This window comes from Aureobasidium pullulans (assembly GCF_000721785.1).
Source record: "Aureobasidium pullulans EXF-150 unplaced genomic scaffold scaffold_9, whole genome shotgun sequence".
NCBI classification, from domain to species: Eukaryota; Fungi; Ascomycota; class Dothideomycetes; order Dothideales; family Saccotheciaceae; genus Aureobasidium; species Aureobasidium pullulans.
Window position 1 is genome coordinate 695,958 of NW_021941029.1, and position 24,807 is coordinate 720,764.

The 24,807-nt window shown below is 50.2% G+C and overlaps 11 protein-coding genes across 11 annotated transcripts; 5 read left to right on the forward strand and 6 right to left on the reverse strand.

Moving 5' to 3' along the window:
- Positions 1-154: 154 nt before the first annotated feature.
- M438DRAFT_273269 (iron/ascorbate family oxidoreductase) lies at positions 155-1,372 on the reverse strand (the record flags this gene model as incomplete). Its single annotated transcript, XM_029900619.1, has 5 exons — positions 155-586; positions 639-918; positions 971-987; positions 1,044-1,154; positions 1,208-1,372. The coding sequence occupies 5 exons, from the start codon at positions 1,370-1,372 to the stop codon at positions 155-157; spliced, it is 1,005 nt and encodes a 334-aa protein (XP_029760688.1).
- A 503-nt stretch (positions 1,373-1,875) lies between these two features.
- Positions 1,876-3,461, reverse strand: M438DRAFT_345625 (uncharacterized protein). Its single transcript, XM_029905493.1, has one exon. The coding sequence runs from the start codon at positions 3,306-3,308 to the stop codon at positions 2,229-2,231; it is 1,080 nt and encodes a 359-aa protein (XP_029760689.1). The 5' UTR covers positions 3,309-3,461; the 3' UTR covers positions 1,876-2,228.
- A 996-nt stretch (positions 3,462-4,457) lies between these two features.
- Positions 4,458-6,693, forward strand: M438DRAFT_345626 (FAD/NAD(P)-binding domain-containing protein; the record flags this gene model as incomplete). Its single annotated transcript, XM_029905494.1, has 5 exons — positions 4,458-4,769; positions 4,832-5,170; positions 5,227-5,504; positions 5,562-6,252; positions 6,364-6,693. Coding segments are annotated over 5 exons (1,694 nt in total), but the record flags the coding sequence as incomplete, so codon positions are not given.
- A 357-nt stretch (positions 6,694-7,050) lies between these two features.
- Positions 7,051-10,223, reverse strand: M438DRAFT_405718 (subtilisin-like protein; the record flags this gene model as incomplete). Its single annotated transcript, XM_029909803.1, has 4 exons — positions 7,051-7,915; positions 7,968-8,304; positions 8,353-10,013; positions 10,194-10,223. The coding sequence occupies 4 exons, from the start codon at positions 10,221-10,223 to the stop codon at positions 7,244-7,246; spliced, it is 2,700 nt and encodes an 899-aa protein (XP_029760691.1). The 3' UTR covers positions 7,051-7,243.
- Positions 10,224-10,387: 164 nt separating this feature from the next.
- M438DRAFT_335282 (uncharacterized protein) lies at positions 10,388-11,053 on the forward strand (the record flags this gene model as incomplete). The annotated part of the gene is made up of 1 exon (XM_029903792.1): positions 10,388-11,053. The coding sequence occupies one exon, from the start codon at positions 10,388-10,390 to the stop codon at positions 11,051-11,053; it is 666 nt and encodes a 221-aa protein (XP_029760692.1).
- Positions 11,054-11,401: 348 nt separating this feature from the next.
- Positions 11,402-12,421, forward strand: M438DRAFT_365404 (uncharacterized protein). The gene has a single exon (XM_029907790.1). The coding sequence runs from the start codon at positions 11,495-11,497 to the stop codon at positions 12,359-12,361; it is 867 nt and encodes a 288-aa protein (XP_029760693.1). The 5' UTR covers positions 11,402-11,494; the 3' UTR covers positions 12,362-12,421.
- A 1,129-nt stretch (positions 12,422-13,550) lies between these two features.
- On the reverse strand, positions 13,551-15,318 carry M438DRAFT_335284 (ARM repeat-containing protein; the record flags this gene model as incomplete). The annotated part of the gene is made up of 3 exons (XM_029903793.1): positions 13,551-14,462; positions 14,523-15,032; positions 15,088-15,318. 3 exons carry the CDS (start codon positions 15,316-15,318, stop codon positions 13,551-13,553), a joined length of 1,653 nt encoding a protein of 550 aa, XP_029760694.1.
- Positions 15,319-15,788: 470 nt separating this feature from the next.
- On the forward strand, positions 15,789-17,988 carry M438DRAFT_365406 (uncharacterized protein; the record flags this gene model as incomplete). The annotated part of the gene is made up of 6 exons (XM_029907791.1): positions 15,789-15,927; positions 15,984-16,135; positions 16,187-16,674; positions 16,729-17,207; positions 17,258-17,660; positions 17,715-17,988. The coding sequence occupies 6 exons, from the start codon at positions 15,789-15,791 to the stop codon at positions 17,986-17,988; spliced, it is 1,935 nt and encodes a 644-aa protein (XP_029760695.1).
- Positions 17,989-18,145: 157 nt separating this feature from the next.
- On the reverse strand, positions 18,146-19,369 carry M438DRAFT_273852 (Metallo-hydrolase/oxidoreductase; the record flags this gene model as incomplete). Its single annotated transcript, XM_029900668.1, has 9 exons — positions 18,146-18,229; positions 18,280-18,306; positions 18,364-18,498; positions 18,557-18,648; positions 18,702-18,906; positions 18,989-19,022; positions 19,074-19,145; positions 19,205-19,292; positions 19,345-19,369. 9 exons carry the CDS (start codon positions 19,367-19,369, stop codon positions 18,146-18,148), a joined length of 762 nt encoding a protein of 253 aa, XP_029760696.1.
- A 561-nt stretch (positions 19,370-19,930) lies between these two features.
- Positions 19,931-22,192, forward strand: M438DRAFT_345632 (uncharacterized protein). The gene has a single exon (XM_029905495.1). It carries the CDS (start codon positions 20,039-20,041, stop codon positions 22,052-22,054), a length of 2,016 nt encoding a protein of 671 aa, XP_029760697.1. The 5' UTR covers positions 19,931-20,038; the 3' UTR covers positions 22,055-22,192.
- A 176-nt stretch (positions 22,193-22,368) lies between these two features.
- Positions 22,369-24,753, reverse strand: M438DRAFT_365409 (uncharacterized protein; the record flags this gene model as incomplete). The annotated part of the gene is made up of 1 exon (XM_029907792.1): positions 22,369-24,753. The coding sequence occupies one exon, from the start codon at positions 24,751-24,753 to the stop codon at positions 22,369-22,371; it is 2,385 nt and encodes a 794-aa protein (XP_029760698.1).
- Between the last annotated feature and the right edge of the window lie 54 nt (positions 24,754-24,807).

The window sequence follows — 24,807 nt, forward strand, 5'->3', positions numbered from 1 at the left end:
CCCGCATCTTAGCACAAGCATTCGCATAGATATTCATACACTCTTTTCCCGCTCCTAGCAACTGTTTCTCCATCGTTTATTACTTCTGCGTTCGAGAAAGTGCTTCTATGCTGTCGAGCTACCATTCGCTGCTGCCGTTTATTTACAACCCTACCTACGCCTTTGTACCATAAGTTGCAGCCAATCTCTCGAGCAAATGATCCTTCGCCGTCAACACTTTCCCACCTTTCTCCACTCCGCCTTGACCCTTGTATTGCTCAATGCGCTTACTAGGCACAGCCACCAATTCGGCCTCATCCAACGGATGACAGAAGTAAGCCATGCTGTACCTATCCTCTCCACCTTTTCTCGCCTCCTTTGGGAAGATGACCCTGTGCACAGTACTCTTCAACAACCCGTTCGTCCAATATGACATTAGGTCGCCTATGTTTACTAGAATAGGCAGAGGTGCAGAAGGGTCGATGGGAAGAGTGTTCTTTGGGTCAACGGGGACGCTAGACCAAGTACCAGAGGGTGTGAGAATTTCTAGGCCTGGCTGGGAGGGAAGTTGGAAGAGAAGGGTTAGGGTGCCGTAGTCGCTGTGGGCCTGTGTTGATGTGTCAGTGGAGATAAGAGGATGCGAGGAAGCAAAAGCGTACACCGGCGCGTATGTCGTCTTCTTCTGGTGCCAAATTATCTGAGACGGAAGGATAATAGAGCAATCTCATGATGGTTCCTGAAGCTCCATTTGACTGATCATGTCGTGAGCTAAACCAATCAGATGGGATATCCAAGGCTTCTGCGAAAAGTTCGAGTATTCTATTGCAGAGGGCATGGCAAGATTTACTGAAGTCCGCGACTGTGTTCACATTGTTTGAGAATGGTTTGGGTAGTGGTTGGTTGGGTTTGTTGTTGGCGAATTCGCCGAGGTTGAAGGCTCTGTGCTGTGTGGTCAGTGACACAAGTAGGAAGGAGGCGCGATTGGATGTACTCTTTGAAATCGCCTCGCTAGTACTGATGTTAGCTTGGGAATCGTTTAAAGCATCTGTGTTCTATGGTCTTACTTTCTGATTACCAGGATCCAATGTCTCCTGCTGCATGGAGACCCATCCCCGATTATTCTGCGTGGGACATTCTTTCTTATTCTCCACTGGGCCTTGGAAGAACTTTTTACTCTGATCGTTTCTTTAGCATCTAAGCTCTAGCTAATCCATCAGTATTTCCTTACCAGATCAAACATCTCGTCAACTTTGGCCGGTGGCATTCCCGCGGCCGCATTGTTCTCGATGAACAGGAAGCCATTGTTTTCCGCAGCAGCGAGAATCTGCTTCGCGGCTTCCGAATTCGAGGGTGAAATGTCGATTACGGGGATATCTGCCGATGCTTTTGACATTGTGTTGACTTTTTGGGTATGGATATGTAGGAAGGTACGTTGGTGGTTGTGAGTAACCCTGCCCCGTATCTCGTTTCTTCGGCGAGCCCCGTTATCGTCGCTGGTCAACCATTCCGTGGGAACTATTGTAACAATGATTTCGTGCAAGATGTTATCATTTTCTTATATAAAGAGTATACTAGTTGAGTGATAGCATGACTGCTGACTTTGTTTTCGTCGATCATAGATACATCATCAACGTGGTATATTGCTGGTTTTAAGCACTCTTCTGTTGGCCATTAGTATCCTGGATGTAGTAACGTGGATATAGGGGCACAGGAACTCCAGAACTGAGCTATTAGCCTGGCAAAGGCTCCTTGCAACACGATAGTCAAAAGGCACAATGATTTTCGGTTTTTGATAGAGGTCCGAAGAGATCAAGAGGCAGTATCGCTCTCAATGGACATGTACTTAATCATTAAAAGCATCCTGCATCTTTGCAGCCAAGAAAATGCAAGGCCTGTAGGAGGGAGTTCGGTGCCGGGTCAATTTCTTTGCGGCTACGTCTACGTTATATGAGAACACATGCTACATGATAACTAGTAACGATCGTCGTCGCTATCGTAATAGATCCTGGTCTCGCTTGGGTGAAACTTGATGAAGGAGGAATTCTCAAGAGATCGGAACGAAGTCAATATAGGTGTGCAGAAATGACCGTCAACTTTCGACTCAAAGGCCCTGAGTGCAAGCTTTGCAAGCCTGTTCTCATAGTAATCATGGAATTTCAGCTGTTCGACCACCGGGCAGTGTCGAAGTATGAGATCGGCGATTTGTGTAGCCCTTTCGGCGGTTGTAGCATTGGAGGATCTACAAAATGTCAGCACTTGCTGGCGAGTGAGGTGAGAGCCGAGACAGTGAGGTCGCTGTCCACTTTGAACTCGAAGTTGGTTATCTTTGGCAGCTTTGAGATGAACTGCGCGAACGAAGCATCGTCCAACCACATTGCTGACAGTGACTCTACTCTCGACTCCAACAAGAGGACTTCGAGATTCTTCATCTTCTCCAAGGCATGAAATCCCTCTGGTGAAAGTTCTGTTTCATCGAGATAAGTCAATTCGAGGTGCACCAAACTTGTCATCAGTGCGAGAGACGCAAGGGCATCGTGTTCAGAGTCTTCAATAACGAGGAACAGTGTGCGTACGGATGGAGCAGCTGATGCCAAACGTGCAACAGACACCGATTTCAGAGTCAAGTGAAGCGACTGGATATTACTGAAAGGGTTGGAAACCATACGAAGACCTCCGAGAATTGTAGAGTCTGAAATGAGGGGTTTGATCTCGATTTTGACAAGTTGCTCGTGACCGGCCAACCCTGCGAACAGTTCGGGGGTGATTGAGCCCGCCCAGCCATCGCCGAGGTCGATGAGCTCCAACGCTTTGCAACCTGTAAAGAGCTGAAGATAGCGGTCCTCGCCAGAACCGTCAATCGGCTCTTCTAGAGAAACTTCCTCGAGGTGGGGGCAATTTGATCCTAGAGTTGCAAGAGCATTTTCGCACAAAGCACCTCCCCGGAAGTGGAAGTTTTTCAGCCGTGGTTGCATGTACTGGGTGAGGTGTACCTTCTCCCCTCGTTTGAGCTTGATCCTGTCGATGTATGCAGTTTTCAAGCGCGGAAATATGAGATCCTTGAAAATCTCGTGGTACTTTGATTCCTCTTCGTTCTCGATGAAGAGCTCAGTCATCTTGTTTGCATAATACTGTCTCCGATCTTCTGATACACGGGCCAACATCGGTACTGGTACACTCTGCCATAGTATGTGAGTACCAGCTTCAGCCCATTCGTGGTTGACCAGTATGGCATTGCGGAGCGAGTTCTGCGCGGCTTCATATTTTTCGCCGTGGTTGACGTGCTTCATCACCAGAAGCAGAAGTTCCGGAGGCAGTCGGAGATGGCCCATCTTGGAAGCATACTGTAAGAGGCGTAGACATCAGACAGTGCCACACAACGAGACTCAGGATAATCGGGATGATCCTCAGATACAATCATGTATAATTGCTCTCTTCTGTGATGTCGATGTAGGGTCTCACACTACATAGAACTTACTGGCTGTAGGACCGGGTTTTGTCACAGATGAGTCTAAAAATCGAGACGCCGACTGCAAAGCTCAATACGATAACAATGAGGTGGTTCGTCGCGTAAGCGTAGTTGTTGCCGATGGCGAGCAGTCGCCGACTGGCAACGATGTGTCTGGTGTTGACGTTTCACAAGACAGCAGTCTCGGGAGAACGTCGCTTCCGCCGGTACCGGTACACATCGATAAAGGGCCGACTCATCGAGTATGACAGCACGCCACACGTTGAAACCAAGATCTGCTGCAGCGATCTGAGCAACCATTTCAATGGAACTCTCTTGATGACACTACACGTGGGGAGAAAAGTTGCATGAAGAACTTCGGAGTAGAGCTTCGAACAGTCACCGATTGGAACCAAATCTACTGAGTAAAGTGCACACAAGATGGATCAGGCAGTCGGCGGCGCCTTCTACCGAGCAACTCTGGGCACGCAATTGCGAGGGCCGACGGCGGGTTAAAACAAGTTTGATAAGTTCAACGAGGTCAAAATTGTTGACTACAAAACACGGCTAAAACGTATTCAATGGAATCACCCGCTGAGAAATGTTTATCGTCGGACTTAAGAGAAGCACAGGGCTCCTGGTCAGCAAAAAGCAAGGTCCAGTAGGACTTCACAAGGTACAACGCGACAATGTGTACAATGAGTGAAGGTCAATCCGGACCTGAGGCAAGATAGAGCATGTAGTGGAAACATGGATAGCGGGCAGAAGGAGGTGGTGCATGTTGCAGCAAGAAGATCGAAGTAAGATCTGGCTTGGAAGGTTCATTCGTTCGGGATAAGCCCGAGCGTTTTCTTAGCTCATGCGCAGGGTCGGGGCTCAAAAAATGTTGCTTATCGCATCGGGGGTTGATTTTGTTATTACTGGAAGCTGCTGAGCACCATCTTCTCTCCGCTCAACCACCCCAACTCCCCTCGCCTCACCCCCGTCCCTCCTCTGATGGCTGCCGCATCAGCTATGAGGCCCGTAGTCGCCTCGATGCGCGCTGCAATTGGTGCCTCCAAGCGCACCTTTGCGACCGCCAACAAGCAGAGCTTCGCTTCGCGCGCCCAGCCCTCGCCGCGTGCCACCCTGAGCCAGCAGCAGCTGCGCCAGTCCTTCAGACGCTCATACGCCGACGTCGTCAAGCCCAAGAAGAGCGGCTTCCGTGTCTTCCGCTGGGCATGGAGAGCAACCTACCTCTCGGCCATTGCTGGCCTTGTCTACACCGGCTACTCCATCTACGAGAACAGAACTCCTGGCGACCAACCCGAGCCCGACCCGACCAAGAAGACCCTCGTCATTCTCGGTATGTGTCTTGCAGGCGTGCGACGACATAACCTTGAGCTCTGAGCTGACAGCAGCGTGCAGGTACCGGCTGGGGTGCCGTCTCCCTTCTCAAGAAGCTCGACACCGAAAACTACAACGTCATTGTCATCTCTCCTCGCAACTACTTCCTCTTCACGCCTCTTCTGCCCTCTTGCACAACCGGTACCATCGAGCACCGCTCCATCATGGAGCCTGTTCGCAACTTCCTCCGTCACAAGAAAGCCGCCGTCAAGTTCTACGAAGCCGAAGCCACCAAGATTGACTACACCAAGAAGATCGTCTACATCAACGACGAGTCCGAGGTCAAGGGTGCTACTTCCTTGTCCGAGGTTCCTTTCGATATGCTCGTCGTCGGTGTCGGCGCCGAGAATGCTACTTTCGGTATGTTGGGAAAAACAAAAGATAGCCGGGAGGTAGTGCTGACATGTCTTGGTTAGGTATCCCTGGTGTCCGCGAGCACTCTTGCTTCCTGAAGGAGGTTGCCGACGCTCAACGTATCCGCAAGCGTATTATGGACTGCTGTGAAACCGCCACTTTCAAGGACCAGAGCCCTGAGGAGCGCAAGCGTCTTCTCCACATGGTCGTCGTTGGTGGTGGCCCTACCGGTGTCGAGTTCGCTGGTGAGCTCCAAGACTTCTTCGAGAACGACCTCAAGACCTGGATGCCCGAAATTGCCGATCAGTTCCGTGTCACTCTCGTTGAGGCCCTTCCCAGTGTATGTCATGGTTATCCCAGATTGGTCGTGTGCAGATTTGCTGACTATCCACGATAGGTTCTTCCCATGTTCTCCAAGCAGTTGATTGACTACACCGAGCAAACCTTCAAGGAGGAGACCATTGACATCCGTACCAAGACCATGGTCAAGAACGTTACCAAGGAATACATCGAGGCTGAGTTTGTTGGTCCCGATGGCAAGAAGGTCATGGAGAAGATTCCCTACGGTCTGCTCGTCTGGGCCACCGGTAACGCTGTCCGTCCCGTTGTCAAGGATTTGATGTCCCAGATCCCCGCTCAGGCCGATGCCCGTCGTGGTTTGAACGTCAACGAGTACCTTGTCGTCAAGGGCGCCGAGAACATCTGGGCCGTCGGTGACTGTGCTGTTGCCAACTACGCCCCCACTGCCCAGGTCGCCGCCCAGGAGGGTGCTTTCCTCGCCCGCCTCTTCAACCAGATGGCCAAGTCCGACGAGATTGAGCAGGAGCTCAAGAGCCTTTCCGCTGCCCAGGAGACCGCCCCCAAGGATGCCCGTGACCAGATCTTTGCCAACATCAAGGATCTCCAGAAGCGTCTTCGCCGCGCCAACCAGATGGGTCCTTTCGAGTACTCTCACCAGGGCTCGCTCGCATACATTGGTAGCGAGAAGGCCGTTGCCGATATCTCCTGGTTGACCGGTAACCTTGCTACCGGTGGTACCCTCACATACTTCTTCTGGCGTAGTGCCTACCTCAGCATGTGCTTCAGCAGTAAGTTGTTCCCCGATACGTCTTTTCCTGTCCCAAGATTAGCATGGCGTGGATGGAAGAAGGAAAGAAAACAAGAGAAGAAACAACCGAGCTAACGAAATGTGAAAACAGCTCGCAACCGTGTCCTCGTCCTCATGGACTGGATCAAGGCAAAGACCTTTGGCCGCGACGTCTCCCGCGAATAAGCGCCCAAATACCCACCTCTTTTCCTTTTTCACATCATGCATTCTTCATCATGCATCTCTCATACGACCTCTCACCTGATCCCCACATCTCATGAAACGCACCCACCAACGATCGACAGATTGAGAAGGAAAAGAGAAGGACAAGAAGAGAGCGGAAGATGAAGCAACACAAAACCAAAACTTCTCTTTCTTGTAAACCAAAAACAATAGACTTGGGGGGCAGGAGTGCAATTGGGGTGGACGGCGTCCTTTTTTTCTTTTATGTTGTAGAAATATTTTCTCAATTCTTTCAATTTTTTTGAACTCACTCACCTGTTTCGTATCCTCCTCGAGTTATTCCGTGATGTTGCATGTACCTGATGTGTGTACAAGAGTGACAAGAACCCGGTTAATGATTGGAGAGGTTGAGGAGTTGTGTTGATGGTCCCGCAAAGTTTCGGAAGTGAGAGATGGCACTTTGGGGAAAATGTGGAGCCGAGGTGCCCGACTTCTTCCGCTTGTCCTTGAGTAAGACCTTTGGATGATGCTGAACGACATGTCGTGTGCCTCTCAACATGATACACGTAGATGCGCAGTCGACCTGAACGTATTGTGTAGATGGTTGTTATAGTGTCTTGAAAATCGACGTTCAATGCTATTGAGACGTAAAGAGCCTCCCGGACGCGCTCTTTCATCACACATTCTTGTAGGAGAGATCTCTTGATGATCAATCTGAGGCAGGTCTCATACGATTGACACAGAAAACGCCGTAGGAATCTCGAAGTCCTCGGAACGAAGATTGAAAACATCATCGCACCGATCCTTGTTTACGGTATGGTATAATAATGCTTCTTCAAGAATCTCGCAATGTTAGCCAGGGCGTCCTGCCTAGCTTTCTCCGGCTCATCATAGCCTTCCATGTCAATCAGCTCCCAAGGCTTGAGAAAGTCGTACCCCTCTGTGGGAACACTCATCTCTTTCAAGAGTTTGCACATGGCGTCCTGCGTCTTGAGTCGCTCTCTAATCGCGGAGAGTGTTTTTCTCGGTATGAAGTCTTTGTCTTCGAAGCGTACCAGGTACAAGATGACTGCGCTGACAGCTGCAGCTATCATGACAGCGGTTGAAGTTCCAGTCATCAGTTCTGTCGGGCCTCCCAGAGACACTGGCCATGCTGAACGTACGTCCTCGCCGAGCACGGAGAAGTTGTAAGTGTTGTCCCTAGCTGGTGGTGAGTGATTCGATGTTCTGCCTCCGTGGTTGGCCGAATGAATACAGATGACTTGCGACAATCTGGCGGGGAAGGCAGTTCCGTTCAAAATGCCCGAGTTGCAAGCAGCGCCGAAGAAAAGGATGTTGTCGGATGCAGCAGCTTTGATGACTTCTTCTATCCTCTCCATGCTTTGTCGATGTTTCTCACGGTCATGCTTGTCGCTTTTCTTGAAGCCAAATGCCATACTGACTATGTCGACTTTCCATTTTCTGTGTGCATGTTCTATGGCCTGGATTTCAAAGTCAGTCATTTCGTCAAGCATTGCCGAACATCGAACATACTTTCACGACTGCGTCAGGATCAGGCTTGGAGTTGACAGTGATACGACCAACATAAATCCTGGCACGAGGAACAAGGCGCAGCATCAATGCGGTACCATGCGTTCCATGTCCGTGAGTGTCGTCGGTCTCATCGCTGCCTTGAACAAAAGATCTTATGTCTCTCAACTGTGTTCTCTGCCTCGCAATCGCCTCGTGACTGGCATCCACTCCAGTATCTAATATTGCAATGCGAACTTCCTCATTTCCAACTGGTAAGACGCGTCGGTTTTTCCCAGGCTGAAGTACTTCCTTCGTTCGCGTCTCGAATAAGGTAAACCAAGTCTCGGCTGGTCCGGTGCTAAATCAAGTTAGGTTTGCATAAAGTAGTTTAAAGAATTGCACGAACTCGATGGTTGAAGCAGAAGACTTCTGTGTATCCAATAGGCCATAAAGTTCCCCAAGGCTATGACCCGTGGGGCTGGACGGTGAATTTGAGGCTGCTCGGCCCTCCGATGCGCTGACAAAGCTTTCGACTGAGGAGTTAGCGATTTCAAGCCGACTGGACTTTTTGCCAGTCCTTCCTCTCGAACTTCCAGACGATCTCGATGAGCCTTGTTGTGCATCGTTGTCCAAGTTCTTCCTTCTACCTCTAGTACCTCCAGAATCTTCAGAATCATCGCTTCTCTCGCTTTTGGCCTTGTGAATCTTGATGCTTATCTTCGGTGAAGCATCGGGTCGTGTCGCAGTGGGCTGTGTAGACGGCAGAATATTGTCGGGTTTGCTCTTTTTGGTCTCTCTTGCCTCTATAACGGGTTTATCTGACTTTTGTACTTTCGCACTTGATTTGGGAACGTCGTTGTCACTGGCCCTACGAGCTGAAGTATCGATGGAAGTCTTCTCAGTAGGCTTTGATGAAACTCCTGGGGCCGAGTAAGAACTCGCTCTTCGGCGCGGGTTTCTGATCTCCTCTGCAGACTTCAAAGAGGCATCCACGTTGCGACTAGCTGGTCGGTCATGCGGTGGTGGACTAAGTGTCGATTTCTGAATGACAGCTTCTGATTTGGTTTTGGCATGGGATGTCTTGGGTGTGCCTGGTACCGCTCGAGATGGACTGGTTTTCTCAACTTTGACCTTGGTGGTCTTCAGAGGCACATCATTCTTGCGTCCGGTCATGTCGGTAGTCGAACGTGGTGGTTCCTTAGGAGCCTTCCAGACTTCGACACTAGAGTTTTCTGGCGAGGGACTTATAGGTTTCTTCAAAGGCGATTTGACAGGGGCGACTGCCTTTTGACTCTGGTCGCGTTTTTCCCGACATCTCTTTGCGAGCGTCACCGAGTCCTTCAATATCTTCGTGAGATTGTCACTATGAGGAGCAGCAGCTATCAAGCTGTTTGGTTTGATATAGAACAGAGCCCGCCCGTATTCTCCTAGGTAGTATAGGTTGATTGCTGTCTGGTATCTGCTTGTGCAAAGCTCGATGCTCTCAGGACTATGGAGCTTTTCACGGATCCTCAGGACCTTCCGATTAATGTCCAGTGCTTCTCGGTACTCTAGAAGGCGGCAAAGGGCATTGGCAAGATCGCATGAGCACTCAAGCACTTCGGTGCTCTCCTCGCCGAACTTTGATGTCCGTTCCGATATCACCATCCGGTACAACTTCAGAGCCTCTCCTGATTTTGATTTCTGAGTCCGCGCTATTGCACGAGCAAGTTCGTAGCGGCTTTGGCTGATTGCTTCCAGATCGGACTTTGATTGCTGCTCACGAAACTCTAGAAGACGACGGTAATCTTGGGCAGCCTTTGGGTACTTTTCGAGTTGAAAATGACAGTACGCAAGACCTTCGAGTACGCTGTCGCGTCCATCAGAATCACACAGCACACCCTCTGCACCGTCCAGTTTTTTGTACAACGCGAGGGCAGCTTCGAATGACTTCGGTGACTTCGCTTTCTCGAGGCGGTATGCTTCGGCAAGAAGTGCCTCCGCGTCTTGCTGGCTGAGGTGTTCATCCGTGGATGACTTCATCCTCAGACCAGAGAAGGATCTGACAGAAGCTCTGTAGTGGGAAAGCTATGTGATCAACAAGCCCTTTGGTCCGATTATCCAGGATTACAGATCATCGTCCTTCATCACGCTGTGACTAAGCTCTGCTCTCGACACGAGCATGTGACTGAGAAATCGCTTATTCCCAATGCATTGCAGCTCTTGATTTGTTGAGATCCTAGACACTCGTTTGTGCCCCGCACTTACCCGATAAGAGTACGTGGATAGAGTATGCATAATTAAAAGAGGCAGGCGGGAGGCGGGTGTCCCGCCATGACCTTGCCCTGAGTCTGCTCTTTCTTAAAGATCAATATTTCCACATTCGCTGGGTACCGCGCTGTTCATGTCTGAGTCTACGGGATTTCTCTTCTCCCGCACAATGCAGCTCTGCTGTTGACTCTATGACAACGTTCACCGTGATCATCTCACCAAAGACCACGCTTGCACCGATCTACAGGGACGCATCCGTCAACACCATTCAAGGCGAAGCGGTGCTGGTGACTGCTCCAGCTATACCTCCAGCCAACACAGATGTTGTGATCCACTACAAACGCTCTGGTCCAGGTGGTCTTTCTCCTCGCGCAGCCGGCGCCTTCCTCGGGGCCTTCTTAGGAGGTTCGTTCCTAGTCGTGTTTCTGGTGTATTATTGCTGCATCCCTCGAAGGAGACACTATCGGAGTGAGACTTCGTCGTCCTCGCGAAGCTCCACATCATCTCTCATCAAGCTGCAACCGCAAACACAAGCTGGACTCATCTCCTCGCAACCGAATATCCAAACACCTCAAGATTTTTCGATACCGTTACCACCTCCATCGACAGCTCATCCTTTTGGAGACCGACCCCCGAGATCTTCCGGCAAGAAGATCAAATCGATACCGTTGTGGCTACCGAAGGTTCCCAAGGAGCCGATTATTCTGGAGCTGCCTGCAAAAGATAGGAGAGATCTGATGCGAAGAGAGCCCGGAACAGCAGTAGCGATTGCCAATAAGAAGGCCTGGGTGAAGACAAGACCAAAGAGACCAAATAGGGTTCTGCCGCCAGCTGGATGGGACCCGCCTCCTGAATGAACAAATGCTGTGATCGATTTTGCAGCGACTGGGTCGTTCGGCTCAGCGGGCCCCTTGATGAGCACCAGTGTGATCAGCCATCCACGAGTAGGTCTTTGGACTTTCTTCGCTACAAGTGGCAGGCTAACACTGTCAATGCATGATCAGGCCATCAAAGAAATCCAGGCGAATAGCCAGGCTTTTGTGCAATTCGTGGGATCGTCATCGCGCCAGGCATGCTCGATATTATGGTGTCGATGATCGCGCCACTAGTAAGCATTACATGCATGTTAAAAGCCATGCGCATATTAATGCCAGCCACTTTCGGTAACCTATTTTGCACTTGCATCAGCTATCATCCGCAGCCATACTCCGTATATACAGTGAGCACACGTGTTATCTATTAGTTCCATACCCAGCCTGTGTTAGCATCAAAGTTCATACCCAATTCACGCTTCCACCATGAAGACCTACTTTCTCGCGCCCACACGCGACGCGCCACCCAACGGAAGAATTGCTCTCGGCAATATCATTGCAGACATATCTGAGCCCGAGAACAGCATCAACGAATGCAGCCCGCCCACATTGCCATCAAACGCAATATACACAAGCATCGCCACAAACTGGAGGAGCGAAAAATCACGTTCGCGAGATAGAAAAGGAAGTGTCTGGGCGGGGTTCCTGCAAGTCCTTGGAGTGGGCGGAGAACTCAACATCACCCGAAACAACTCCCAAACCGACGCGTACGAATTCGACAAACTCACCACCACTTACTTCGTGCCCACTACCAAATATCTGGAACAAGCCATCAACGACAAGGATGTCAAAAGCTGGTTGAAATACAACAAGAATGAACCCCTTTACATGATCACCGGTGTGAAAATCGCCAGCGGAGCAAGATTTCTGACAGAAATGGCAAAGGAACGTGGGTTTCGGTTTCAATTGGGGGTTAATGCCAGTATATCTGGCATCCCGATCAATTTCGGTCCTGAAGTGGACATTTCGAAGAAACAGACAGAGAAAGAATCTGCAGATGCGACTTCCGACTTTGTCTTTGCTTTTCGAGTGAGAGAGATTCGGTACAAAGTAAAGACCGGCCTCACTCATAAAGATTTCGTCAAGGGTGCCATGTATAGCATTGGGGACCCATTTGCTTACGAGGAAGATGAAGATGTGAAATCCGAGAGTTTCGAGTTTGCGGGTGATGATCCTCAGGAAGATGATCTGGATCGTGGATTCGAGGGTTTGGGATCTTGCGAAGAGGATGGGGATGCTGTCAAGTGCTTCATTCCGGCCAGCTTTAGCAGCGTGCATGAGAGTTCACAATAGCAGTAGTGCCTCCTCCCCGTGTGCTAAACTTTGTCACGCGTACAACTATAGAACAGCACAAGTTCAGCATTGTTAGGGGTAGCCTCCACTGAGAGCGTGGTAGTTAGCGCCTCTCTGCGGACGACTATACCGATCTGAAAAACATTGTGCATTTTTACAGGCCAGACGGCTCCAGACGTGGCCGCAGGAGATGGCTGGAAGTGACAGATTCTAACACATGGGGAGGCTAGATGTTGGTCCTGCTCTCTCGTTGATCTTACTCGTGTCGCGAGAGACGCACTTGCTAATCGATCATAAACATACATTTTCGCGTCAGACTCTTCTGCCGCCAAACAACGATGTACACGTTGCTTGATGTTCCTCATCCATTCTATGACAATGTCGGAACTGTCTGTGGGTTGGTACTTTTTACACTCGAAAACCGCATGCAAACATATCAGCCAAAGGATTTAAGAATAGAAACAACATATCGACCAAAACATCAAGTAAAAGGATTGAGCTCAGTAGCATAAAGGGGATCTATAAAGCAACGACGATTGGGAATCTCGAATTGGGGACGTGTGTAATTGTGATTTGCGATATCAACCCTGAACCATTTTCCCCTTTGATCCGTGTTGAGAAAACAAGAAGGAAGTTAAAGAAGACGATAGAATACGAAATGGTAGGGGACCAGGTCCTCGGTCTTTGTGACCTCCTTTCCCCATGTTGTGTGATATGAAAAAGACCCATAAGACAGACCATTTGCGCCGAGGAAGATGTTTGGGGGAGGGGTGGATTGTGTGGAGATGTGATTGGGGTTGGTTACATGACGGGGCATTTGGTGATGATTGTTTTTCTCCTCTTTCGTGATCCATTTCATGACAGATCGTTGAACTTGGGGGAAGGGAAAGGGGTTGTGATGGTGCTTGGTGAACGAAAGTTCCGTAGCTATACAAGCACTGGTGACGGGTAATACGCTCACGGAACGAAGGATGGCGGTGATCGTGGAACTTGTTGAGTTCCCCAAGCTGTAGCTATAACCGCCACTGGCGTTGCAAAGTTAAGATGCAATGCGAACTGCGATATGCTCATGCCGGACCAGACTCATCGTTGAGAGCAAAAGCTGCGCCTGGGCTTGATGAGGTCTGGACTGCATCGGCGGAAACCTTTCCAACCAGCAGCGAGGTCGTACTCAAGGTGTGAGAAAAGCTTACATGTCCATTGAGTCACCACCGTTGGCAAAGTTGAAGTTCTGCTGTTGCTGCTGAGCACCAAAGCCGAACTGACCATCTTGACCAGCCTGAGGAGCAAGCTCGTTCATGTCACCCTCAGCCTCCTCATCGGAGAAGTACTTCTCGATGATGTTGTAGGCCTTCATGTAGATCTCCTCGTTGGCGTTGTTCTGGCAGTCGTGAATCTTCTCCATACCACCGCACTCCTCAATGAAGAGGGCGTAGCGGTTGACAGGGGGCTCATTGGTACCCTCAGCAGCCTCCTTGTCCATGTCACCGACCTTGAGGATGTTCTCCAGACCGTCAAGAGCGACCTGGATAATCTTGTTATCAGGGCATGAGAGCAAGTCGCATAGGGGACGGATGGCGCCTTGGTGGACAAGGTAGCGGATCTGGTCAGGCTTCTGGAGACCACCGGAAGTGGCGTTGGAGATGGCCCAGCAAGCCTCCTTGCGAGTCTTGAAGTCTCCGTTAGAGAGAAGATGGATGAGGGGGCTCATCAGGTTGGCGTCAATGACGGCCTGAATCTGCGTGGAGTTACCAGCAGTGATATTGCTGATAGTCCAGCAAGCCTCCTTGCGGATACCATCCTTGGTAGAGCTCAGGAGAGAAAGCAGAGCGGGCAGAGAGCCGCAGTTGATGATGACCTGGGTCTGGACGTCGTCTCCAGTAACAATGTTGCCGACTGAACGGAGAGCGGGGGTTTGGACCGAGGTAGATGCGTGCATGAGCAGCTCAACGAGACGACGGGGGATGTTAGCCTCGATGACGGCTTGGATCTTGTCGTTGGAACCATCCGAGAGATAAGAGATGGCCCAGCAGGCATCGATGAGGACCTCGTCGTCGAGAGAGTAGACGAGCTTGGCGAGGACGGGGAGAGCAGGGGCAATCTGTAAGAGCACGTGGTCAGCAGGAAGCGCGAGACGAGCAAAGAGAGTGGCAGAACGTACAGTGTCCCAGTGAGGCTGGGGAGTCTTGCCACGGCAGAAGTTGCTCAGAGTCCAGGTGGCGTTACGGAGCATGCTAAGCTTGCGGCTGTCACCAAGAAGGGCGACCAGGGGCTGGAGAGCGCCGCACGAGAGGACAAAGTCTCTGCATTGCGGGCTGTCACCAGCAATGTTACCAAGGGCCCAGACGGCCTGCTCGCGCACATCGGGCTCGGGGCTCTTAAGCAGCTCGACAAAGATGGGCACGGCGCCAGCGTTAATAACGACCTGTGTCTGTTGAGCGGAACCAGAGGCGATGTTGGTCAAGGCCCAGGCAGCCTCGAACTGCACCAGGGTGTGGGGAGAGCGGAGGAATTCGACGAAACGGCCAACGACGCCGGTATCGATGACCTTCTCAATCGGAGGGTTGCGCTCTTTTGAGAGGAGCTTGCGGAACTTTGTCGTGGCGGCAATCTGGTCTTCGATCTTCTCTGAGAAAACACCCTGCACCATCTGGGGGAGCTCTTCGTTCAACTGCGCACATTGTGTCAGCCCAAAGTCATACACATGCGTTGTACATTGTGCTTACCTGGCTCTCGATGGTTGTCGACTCATCATCACTGTCGGGAGCGGCGCCCAGCGAGGCACCAAGAGTCTCGCCACGGGTAATTCCTCTTCTCTTTGCGAGGTTCTCCTCACGCTTTTGCTTTCTGATCTCGACTTGCTGTTCCTCACGACGGCGACGGAGCTCATCGGGCTTCAACAGGTTCTTTGCCTTGAAGGTGGTGCGGCGGTGCTCGGGGATGTAGCGGTCCGCCATAGTGATTAGACTGAGGCGTTGAGGAGCGGGGTGGGAAGTGGTAAACAGAGGGAGAGAAGGTAATGGGTGAAAGAAAACCAAGACTTTGTAGAGAGACCGTGATTTATTTGATTATTGTGAGGGGCCCTCTTTTGCTCGACTTTAACAAAACAAAGTGCCCAAGCTCTGCGCAAACCCACATCAAACGTTTAGGAAGGCGCCAGAAGTCTTGGCCACAATCGTTTAACTCCGTCACTCTGCACCTTCCCATCTTTTCTGGCCTGACAATCTCTGTCTCGTGCCTTCACTCTCACTCGTATAATTGACCCCGTGACTTGGCGTCGCGCTGTCGCCAAACCAAACGCGTCATCCTCTCAGAGGAAGCTGCACAAATGCTTGCGACTGTTGTTGAAGTCGAAAAATAGCATGGTTATTTTCTCATTTCCTAGACTGCTAAATGCAATCTCTACTCTGCCTTGCTTGTAGTCAAAATGGCTCCACCTCGCCCCAACACACTCACCAGCTTGGCCGATGCCTACAACAACTTCCAAGCCCAGTCTCCACCAGTTATCAATCTCATGGGCATCGTGGTAGATATCTTACCTCCAACGATCAATCAGAAGAGCAAAGGTATGGCAAAGGGGCAGTTGCAGTTTTCACCAACCCCGTCGCTGACCTGAGCGCAGACTGGCAAATGACTTTTACAATTCAAGACGCGGAGATGATGAAGATCCCTTCTCGAACAAAAGGTCTGAAAGCTAGATTTTTCGTTCAACATCAAAGCGAGCTTCCTCAGATTCGATCTGTGGGCGACATCATCTTGATACGTAGTTGCAAGGTAGCACTGATGCCTTCTAATTGGGTTGACCCACTCTGATCTTGTGTACAGGTCACGTCCGTTTATGGCACGCCGATGATAGGCAACATGAAGAGACTGACTAGCACGATGGTTTTCCAAGCCCACAATATTCCAGAGCCCGGATTCATTCAAACTTTCGCCGGTGGCCAGAAGGAGCTCGAATGCTTGAGTCAAGGACCCGATGCAAAAGCCTCCATGGCTGAGCAAGGATATGCGATCGGTCTCAAGGAGTTGATTCCTTCCGCTTTGGGTCCCCTTGGTCCCTCCAACATCACTTCGATATCCACTCGACCCGCCGCTGGTAGAGCCACTGGCCCTCCACAACTGCGAAATAACAAGTTGCGCTTGATACAGGGTGTTGCATTCAACGAATATTGCGATCTCATCGTTGAGGTCGTCAAGAAGTTCCCAGATGTCAATGGTCACATGGAGTTGTATGTCACCGACTACACGCCGAATGATTCGTTGTACGACTATCCTTCTCCTAGCGAATCGAGCGTGGACGATGTTTTCAGCAGGTATGTCGAGAATGACTGCAGCAGTGATCAGGAAGAGATTGATAACCTAGTCAGGGATGGCGATTTCTACGGTTATCTTCCAAACGTATCGGGAAAGCGAAAAGACTGGACTGGGCCTTCTGGCAAACATACCCTCAAAGTCGAGCTTTTACCCCCCCACGCAGGATTTGCACGCGACAGAGTGAGAGAAGGCGACTATGTCCTGCTTCAAAACGTTCGAATCAAGCTTGGCAATGGAGGTAAGATGGAGGGTAATCTTTGGACCGATAGCAGTTATCCGGACAAAGTCTGCGTACATAGGCTTGAAAGGGATGCGCACCCAGAGTTAAAGACTCTACTCAATCGCCGAAGTAACTACTGGGGCTACCACAACAAGAAGATTGCAACGGAGCTCAACAAACCGGAGAACCAGGAGAAAACTGAGAGTAAAAAGACTAAGACCCAGAAGAGAAAGGAGGCCAAACTCAGAAAACGGAATCCCGATAATACCGCGTCGGTCTCTGCCTCAGACGCGATCCTCAGCAACAAGCATGGTATGTTGATGACGCCTCGGCTTCTCGTATGACCTGCTGACTCCGCTCAGTTACTTGCATGCACATCAGCGGAGTTGACATGAGCACCCTCGGAGAGATACAGTCCAGAAACTATACTTATAACAGCAAATCCGGACAAGAGTTGGCGCTACCATTTCTCAACGTGCGGAACCGGGTCAGGGTAAGAGTTGTCGACTTTTGGCCGCCAGCGCTTGAAGACTTTGCAAAACTTGCACAACCTAACGAGATCGGAAAAACATTGGAAGACGGAGGAGCATCAGAATGTGACACGGACATGCTCAGTCTTCCCAGCCAGAGATGGGTTTGGGATTTTTTCTTACTTCTGGAAGACATCAAGTCGCACCGCGCAGGCCACTCACCAGCTCAACAATGGGTGCATGTGAATCACACATATGCGGAGTTTCTCATCGGCATGGAGGAAGATGCTACCGAGTAAGTCAATCGATTAATCACTGACACAGCCTGATCCTTTACTGATTGTACTAGCTTAAGGAGCGATTCAGAGACACTAGCAAAACTACGAGAACAAATGGCAGTCCTCTGGGGCAATCTGGAAGAGTTGAAGAGTGCTGCCGTCGCGAAACAGCAGCCATATCCACCGCACTCGTCTGCTCCTGTTGAAGGCATGGAGTTGTCAAATCTTCCGTTCTATTGTTGCATCGAAGAGTACGGTCAAAAGCTGAATGAAGCTGACCTTGAGCTGGGCGGGACTCCGCTGTACGAACGGATTCACGAGATGTTCGGCGCGCACATATTCTAATCAGGCAAGCGTTGGATACGCTGATTCTTTGACCAATACCAAATTACTTAATGACAGTCATGAGTTCACGTACATCCATCACTTCATTCGTGTGAGGACAGCTTCATCTGTGTTTCCAATTTGTTCTTTCGGACCTCAAGGATAGTCTCGATCGAGCTTATGAGTTATTCTTCATCTCTCTCAAGGCAGCCATGACATCCACTGGGCTTGTCTTTCCGGTTGCCTTCTGGACTGTGGGGTCCTACTGCTAGTTAGTATCAAGCAGACTGTATTAACTTCAGGAAAACTTACATCAAGTCTCATGAAGACATTGTGGAGCTATTATCGAATTGTTAGTCATGTAGCAAAAACGGGTGCGAGCGATTGAAGACCAACCTTCTCATCACCAATGGTGAATTTGCCTTGGGTCTGCTTGTTGGCGTTGGCAAAAGCCTCGAGCTTCTTGACAGGCTCGCTCTGCAAGACTTGGATACCGAACTTGACGTTGCCCTTGGTGTACTCATGGCCAGGCTGTGAACATAACATGTCAGCGTGACTTCAATGGATAGCAATAGGTTTGTCTGCTTACGTAGACCTTGGTCTCGTCAGGCAAAGCAGCAAGAGTCTTGTTCAGAGCTTTGTGCATCTCCTCAGCGGTACCCTCAAAGAAGCGACCGCAACCTGTTTCAGCGTCAGCTACTGGCTCGGAGCCAAGTGGGTGAGTCAACGCTTACCTCCAATGAACAGAGTGTCTCCGGTAAAGACGGCCTTATCCTCGCCGTCTTCGAACAAGTAACAAATGCTGTCTTGGGTGTGGCAAGGAGTGTGGAGAGCCTTGACCTTGATGCTTCCGACATTGAAGGTCTCGCCGTGTGCGGGTGTCTTGGTCACTTTTGTGCAATCCTTTCCGCCAATGATGGGCAGAGGGTATGTTTTGAGCTAGACTGATGTTAATGGTGTTGTTCCTTTCATTCTATGCTGCTAGAGGCATTCCAGTAGCGAATGGAAATGCAGCACATACCATCTCAACGTTACCGCCTGCATGGTCGTGGTGGCTTGGAGCTGTCAACACGGATCTTTACACGTTGTCGTGATGATGTACTCACTGGTGGGTGTTGATGATGTTCTTGAGGTTGATGGCTCCACTGTCTACCTGCTTCTTGAGAACAGGAAGTACTCTTTTCCAATATCAGTCGGTACTCTTCTTGCCATAAGATGATGCCAGAGTCTTGCTTACTCGGATGGGTTTGCGGGGTCGATGATAACAGCATCCTTGGAGTTGTCATCGACGACGAGATAGGCATAGTTGTTACCACTACCCTCCCCTGCGTTGCAAATAAGCTTCGGATATGCAAGCACTGCTAAGTATATACTAACACATGGGAATCGACTGAATATGCATGGCGCGAGAGATGGCAGGCTGAGGTGGGGTCAATCGAAGGTAGAACCAAATGCAGGAAACAACGACACATACGAAAGCAGGTTTGAAGAAGGGCTTGCGGATTGTCTGTCTGGCTACGCTGAACAGACTCATGTGGTTGGATGTCTTTGATGGTGATGATGATGATGGCCGTTGTTGGAAGGTGGCTGTCGTTGAAGTACCATGCTTTCCACGGTTAGCCGACAACTGGTATCGAACACCAGGGCTTTCATAAAGAGCAGACGTGTATCCTGTTCATGGCATGGCAACATCCAAGGTTCTGTCAATCTGGATACAGACGAGATGCTACTCGTGACACCAGGGTATTACTGCTCCCGCCGTATATGTCAATCTTTTGCAGTCTCTTAGCTAGATCCCGAAAGAGATCAAGAGTGTTAGATGTGCTTTAACAAAAAGCCCCGACGCTCGGTAGAAGCTCCAGCGGAGCCGCTGAATATGACGTCAAGCATAATTGCTGGAAACGTGGAAATTTAGTGAAGTAAGGGCAAACATTCGAACAAACTCAAAGCAGCTCGTCCTTCGTTCTTCCCTACCTGAGGATTTTTCCGCATGCACAATCACAAGTGACTGGCTTCTTCATTTTCCGGAAGCAGGGGACCCAACAGTACTCGATTCATCAATTATCCGAAGATGAATGCCAACATTACCCCACGCGAGCTGCCGGAACGACAGAAGAAACTCCAGCCGATCTTGGGTATCCCTGTACCGTATCTCTTTGCCGCGACATCAGTCCTATCTGTCGCTCTCTTTACCTGGCCCTTGAGATGGATTGCTTCTGGCGCAGCCATTCTGACTTACGCCATTCTCTCCGGCGCCGCCAATGGTCATAGAATCTTGCCCTTCTTTAATATCTGGTCTTTACTTCTGTTGATCAACCTCTCGTACGGTGTTGCTGCAACCTCCTGGCTCCTACATGGCGTATTCGTCGCAACATGTTACCCGGGAATCTTCTTGACATGCCTCTTCCAGTTTGATCCCGTCGGACGCTTCGTCAGAAGGCGTGTCAGAAATGTCCTCAAGCAGCTCCAATTCATCGATGACCAGATCGCCTTCTTTGACCTTCCGGCTCTGGAGATTGATGTTGATGTCAATGGACTGATGAACATCCGTGGTATGACTTTCTCTCTGTCCTCACTCATGATCATCGCACATGGCGTTGAGGTGGGCATCAAGTTCTCTGAAGACATGGAGGTTGCGATTGCTGTGGACGAGGTCCGAATCCGCCTCTTCAGAAGAATTGATATTTCTGATGTCTATGCAAATGTCAAGGGCGGCGAGCTTGAGATGTCGCTTAGAAAGCTTGCAGAGAATGGCAGAACGCCGACCGGTGAATCTTTCATGTCATCTGACACCCCTCTACTTGCTACTGCCGCAATGACTGGCGATACACGTTCTCCCATGATTGCCATGACAGAAAAGATGACCAATGGTTCCGCTCCCGAGCACATCTCACCCAGCGTCGGGCTCAAGGGCGTCAAACAGCTATCTCCTGATGACGACCACGCAAGGGAAACTTACAAGAATATCATCAACTACATCCACGAGAGTAGCGTCATTTCCGTCAGTCAGAAGGAAGTTGAAGAGGCATTGAGAAAGAAGCATGTTGACGGCGACCTTCTCGACAACAAGAAAGACTACCGCTCTGCCATCTGTTCTCAATTACACGAAAAGCCCACGGTTCCTCACTGCAGCAAGCGATCTATTCGTGTATCAACCTTGCAGCAAGATATGCCCATGCGCAAGTTCCTTCACAGACTTCCTCTGCTTCTCAGATGTCTTTTGAATCCTATCGCATACTTCCATCCAGTCTACATCAAGTCTATCACAGCTGGTGGCTCGGGTGCTCTGATTGAGAGTATGCTACACCAACACATCTTCAAAGATCACCCTGAAGAGGCCTCAGACGTTAAGAACCTCAAGAGGCGTATCTCAGCGTGGCTCAAAGATGCCAACTTTGTGTTTGAGGCCGAGAAGATCACTGGCATGGCCTCTGTCCCCATCAACCCTGTCTTCAACATCCTCTCCGACCTCCTGTTCGACGACATCATGGTCTACCGCACAGTAAAGGAACAGGTCGACTACAACCAGATTGTTCGTCTTGGAGGTGCAGATGCACGTATCAGCGTGCCATCTTTCCTGCTGCCCCACCACGAACACATTCTTCCACCTGTTCCGACCTCAGAAGACGAAGCAGCCGGACAAGAAAAGATCGACAATGCCGACAGTCAGCCCAAGACTATCCAAGCCGAACAGGAACTGGCCCAGCTACGCAAAGACGAAACTAACGTCAACGTCTCTGCTCACGTGCGCCTTCCTGCTTGCTTTGACCAGAACCTCCTGGACTTTGTCGCAGCCCTTGTCAAAGCCACCAAGATTGTTGAAATGGACAGGGGCGAAAAGAGCTTGGACAAGGAGATCCACGGCTTTAGAGAGTTCACCAAGGCAGTCAAGACCGACCTCAACGACAAGATGAGAAGAGTCGCTGTTGACGCTGCTGCCAACGACAAGTGGATTGCTAAGTTGGTTGGTAAGGTGACCAAGAAGCTCGAAACGATGCAAGGAGACATCGGATACAGTGGTGACTTACCAGTGGCTTTGGATGTCTACCGCAAGAAGGCTGAGTCTGCCAGCAAGCTCATGCCTTGATGAACCAGAAATTTGGACGACAGAAATAAGTGTAACAGAATAATGAAATAGTACTACCACAGAGACAGCAGAGTAATCAAGTAGCATACAACTTATAAACAAATCATTTCAAAAGCCCTTCCAGAGGCATCTTTTACTCCTCATAAATCATTTCATCAATATCACCAAACAATATAAACGTTGGCTCTTCCTCCTTCGTGTCTTAGTCCATGACTGCTAGAAGGCACACATCGTTTGCCGTAGAGAGCTCAGTCGCCTCACGAGCTCCCGTGTCGCTACGCACACACAATCCACATCAAGACAATCATAAATCTTCAATCAAACCGACCAAATCCACTCGGGCGTGGTTGAGTCCACTTCATCGCATCTTCGACGCCTCGGTCATATGCTTCTTTCCTCTCTAGATCCCTCCTCTTCTGTACCGCTTCCACGGCCTTCCTGGTTGCTCCTTCTGCTTGTCGAAGTTCCATGTGATCTAGGCGTTCGTTCAAACGTTCGAGCATGGATGCGTTATCTGTCTCTAGGTGCTGAGGTCGGGAATGCTGGCTTGAGTGTTGTGAAACATAGTTTGCTTGAGGTGCCGGAGGTTCTGGTGCCAATGGTCGCTGATAGGCATTCTGATGGTTGGGGCTGGGAGCGTATAGGTTTGAGGGTTGTTGATCCTCAAAACTGACACCTCGGCGATTTTGTGGTCTATATTCATTCTGCGTTCGGTTCACGGACGGCTTTTCGTGCTGTCGGTTACTGCTCGGACGCAGGAACTCGTGTGCTGATAGCTGCTGTCCAAATTGTTCTGGTGGGTCGTAGGTCGGTCTGTCCGTATTTCTGCGATCCAAAGGTCTTCTTTCTCCTGATATGGACGTGGGTGGCGTACTCTGTTCAGGAGACGCCAAGGTCGATGACTGGTCGTCTAAACTTGAGGAAGATCGAGAGTGGCTAAGCTGAGCTTGAGTTCTCCAGAACAATATATCTTCTCGTCTCATTCTTTCGGCACTTTGGTTGGTGCGTTTCGCCTGCTGCTGTGGCTGGAGATGTGACACTGGAAGATCTGCCTCTTCAGCGACAGGGTTGTAGCTGGGCCACTCAGATTGCGTGGGAGCTTCATCGTTGTACAAAGTCTCCCTCCGATTCTCAAGTCCTTCAGAGTAGTGATTGGTGGTCGGCATTGGTGCATCAGCATTCATGTATGGAGGTCTTGTAGTGGAGAGCGGCTCCACTACCTCAAAATGATTGTCAATCCGTGGTCCGAAGTAATTTGTTTGCCTTTCGATCAGTTGTGGTTCAAGAGAGGGTGGCGTCTCAGTAGAGATTTCATGAGCGCTATGTTCAAAGTTCCATGGTGCTGGTAAAAGTTGCTCTGACCATATTCCCGGGAGGCTAGATCGCGGCGGTATCTGATCAGTCTGGTGTCGTCTGAGTTTTTCTGTCGGCTGCTGTATGACGATTGCTTCGAACTCGCCGAGGCCTCCACGCTGTGTGCTTGGGTGTGGTTGTTGCCGTTTGGCATCGTAGTCTTGATATTGATCTCCATTCAGATCAGAGTGCTGTGGGTATGACTGGTACCGCTGTGGTCCTGGTCGCCACTGCATCTGTGGTATTGGTTGCATAGCCAAGGGTCTAGGACCAACCGCAAGGTTGGGCGCTTGTGGCTGACGTGATAATTGCCTCTGTTGATCATGTTGTTGGCCTTCGATTCCGCCGTAAGCATCTTGCTTCATTCCGGCTATGTATGCAAGGGCACCCTGCTCATGAGAGCAATGCTTAGTCTGCTGGGCCTGTTGAGCAGTCGAAAATTGTTGCGGTCGCCAGAGACTTGGTTGATAATAAGGTATCGATAGCTCTTGGTCCTCCTGGAATGCACTTGGATCTTTGATTCTATCCTCCCAGGCCTGGTTTTGTCGTGAAATCAGAGCGCTTGGTACTGGTGGTGGCATTGGAGGAGTGGAGGGACCTTGAAAGATGTCGGGGACAGATACGACTTCGATCACATCCTCACGACTTCTCCTATCTTTTGGGATTGTCTCGAAGCTTGCTCTGTCAGAACGAAAAATTAGGTCTTCCCCCGAGCCCACCTGCTTCGACCGCAGACTGGACAAATCATTGAGATCAGAGATATTGCTTATTGTATCAAGCGCCTTCGGCGGTTGGGGTAGACTGGCGACTCTTCGACTGTCTTCTCGTCTCAAGATCACGCGGATGAAGGTGGTCTCTCTGACTCTTGTTCTTAGGTTGTTGAAGGTCTCGCGGTGTATTGCAGCAATTTCCCAATTTGCATACCGACTGGTCTCTTCGCGTCTTTTCTTCTGAACAAGCACCTCAACCTGTTGACGCTGATCTGTCGACAGTGCTTCGTACATTTCGGTGAGCGACCTCGTTTTGCACTGCTTCTTGACTTGCGCTGCAAGTTCGTCGGAGGGCAGCGTCATCTGAACTCGTTCTGCTCGTTTCCAGTTTGGGGCGTCTTTATCTTTGCTCGGGGCCGCCTTTGTGAATTTCCAGCAATAGAACGTTGTCTGGATCGGAGCGACTTGTTTCTTTCGATGCTTTACTTCCATCTTGCTGCGAGTTTGGAACTCATTTTCGGATCCGGAGCCTTCAACGACATTGACTAAGACATCGCCAGCGGTACGTGGGTGATGGGACTGCATATCGTGGCTTGAGTACGTGTCTACGTGAGATACAGGCGTCCTTTGGGCCATGGCGGCTAGTTAAATAGTGGCTCGGAAGCGAGGAGCAGATATTGGAAATTTTGC

What these genes read in the sequence shown, in the direction of transcription:
- M438DRAFT_345625 (XM_029905493.1), bottom strand. Translation starts at nt 3,308, where the DNA reads ATGGGCCATCTCCGACTGCCTCCGGAACTTCTGCTTCTGGTGATGAAG.
- M438DRAFT_365404 (XM_029907790.1), top strand. Translation starts at nt 11,495, where the DNA reads ATGAAGACCTACTTTCTCGCGCCCACACGCGACGCGCCACCCAACGGA.
- M438DRAFT_345632 (XM_029905495.1), top strand. Translation starts at nt 20,039, where the DNA reads ATGAATGCCAACATTACCCCACGCGAGCTGCCGGAACGACAGAAGAAA.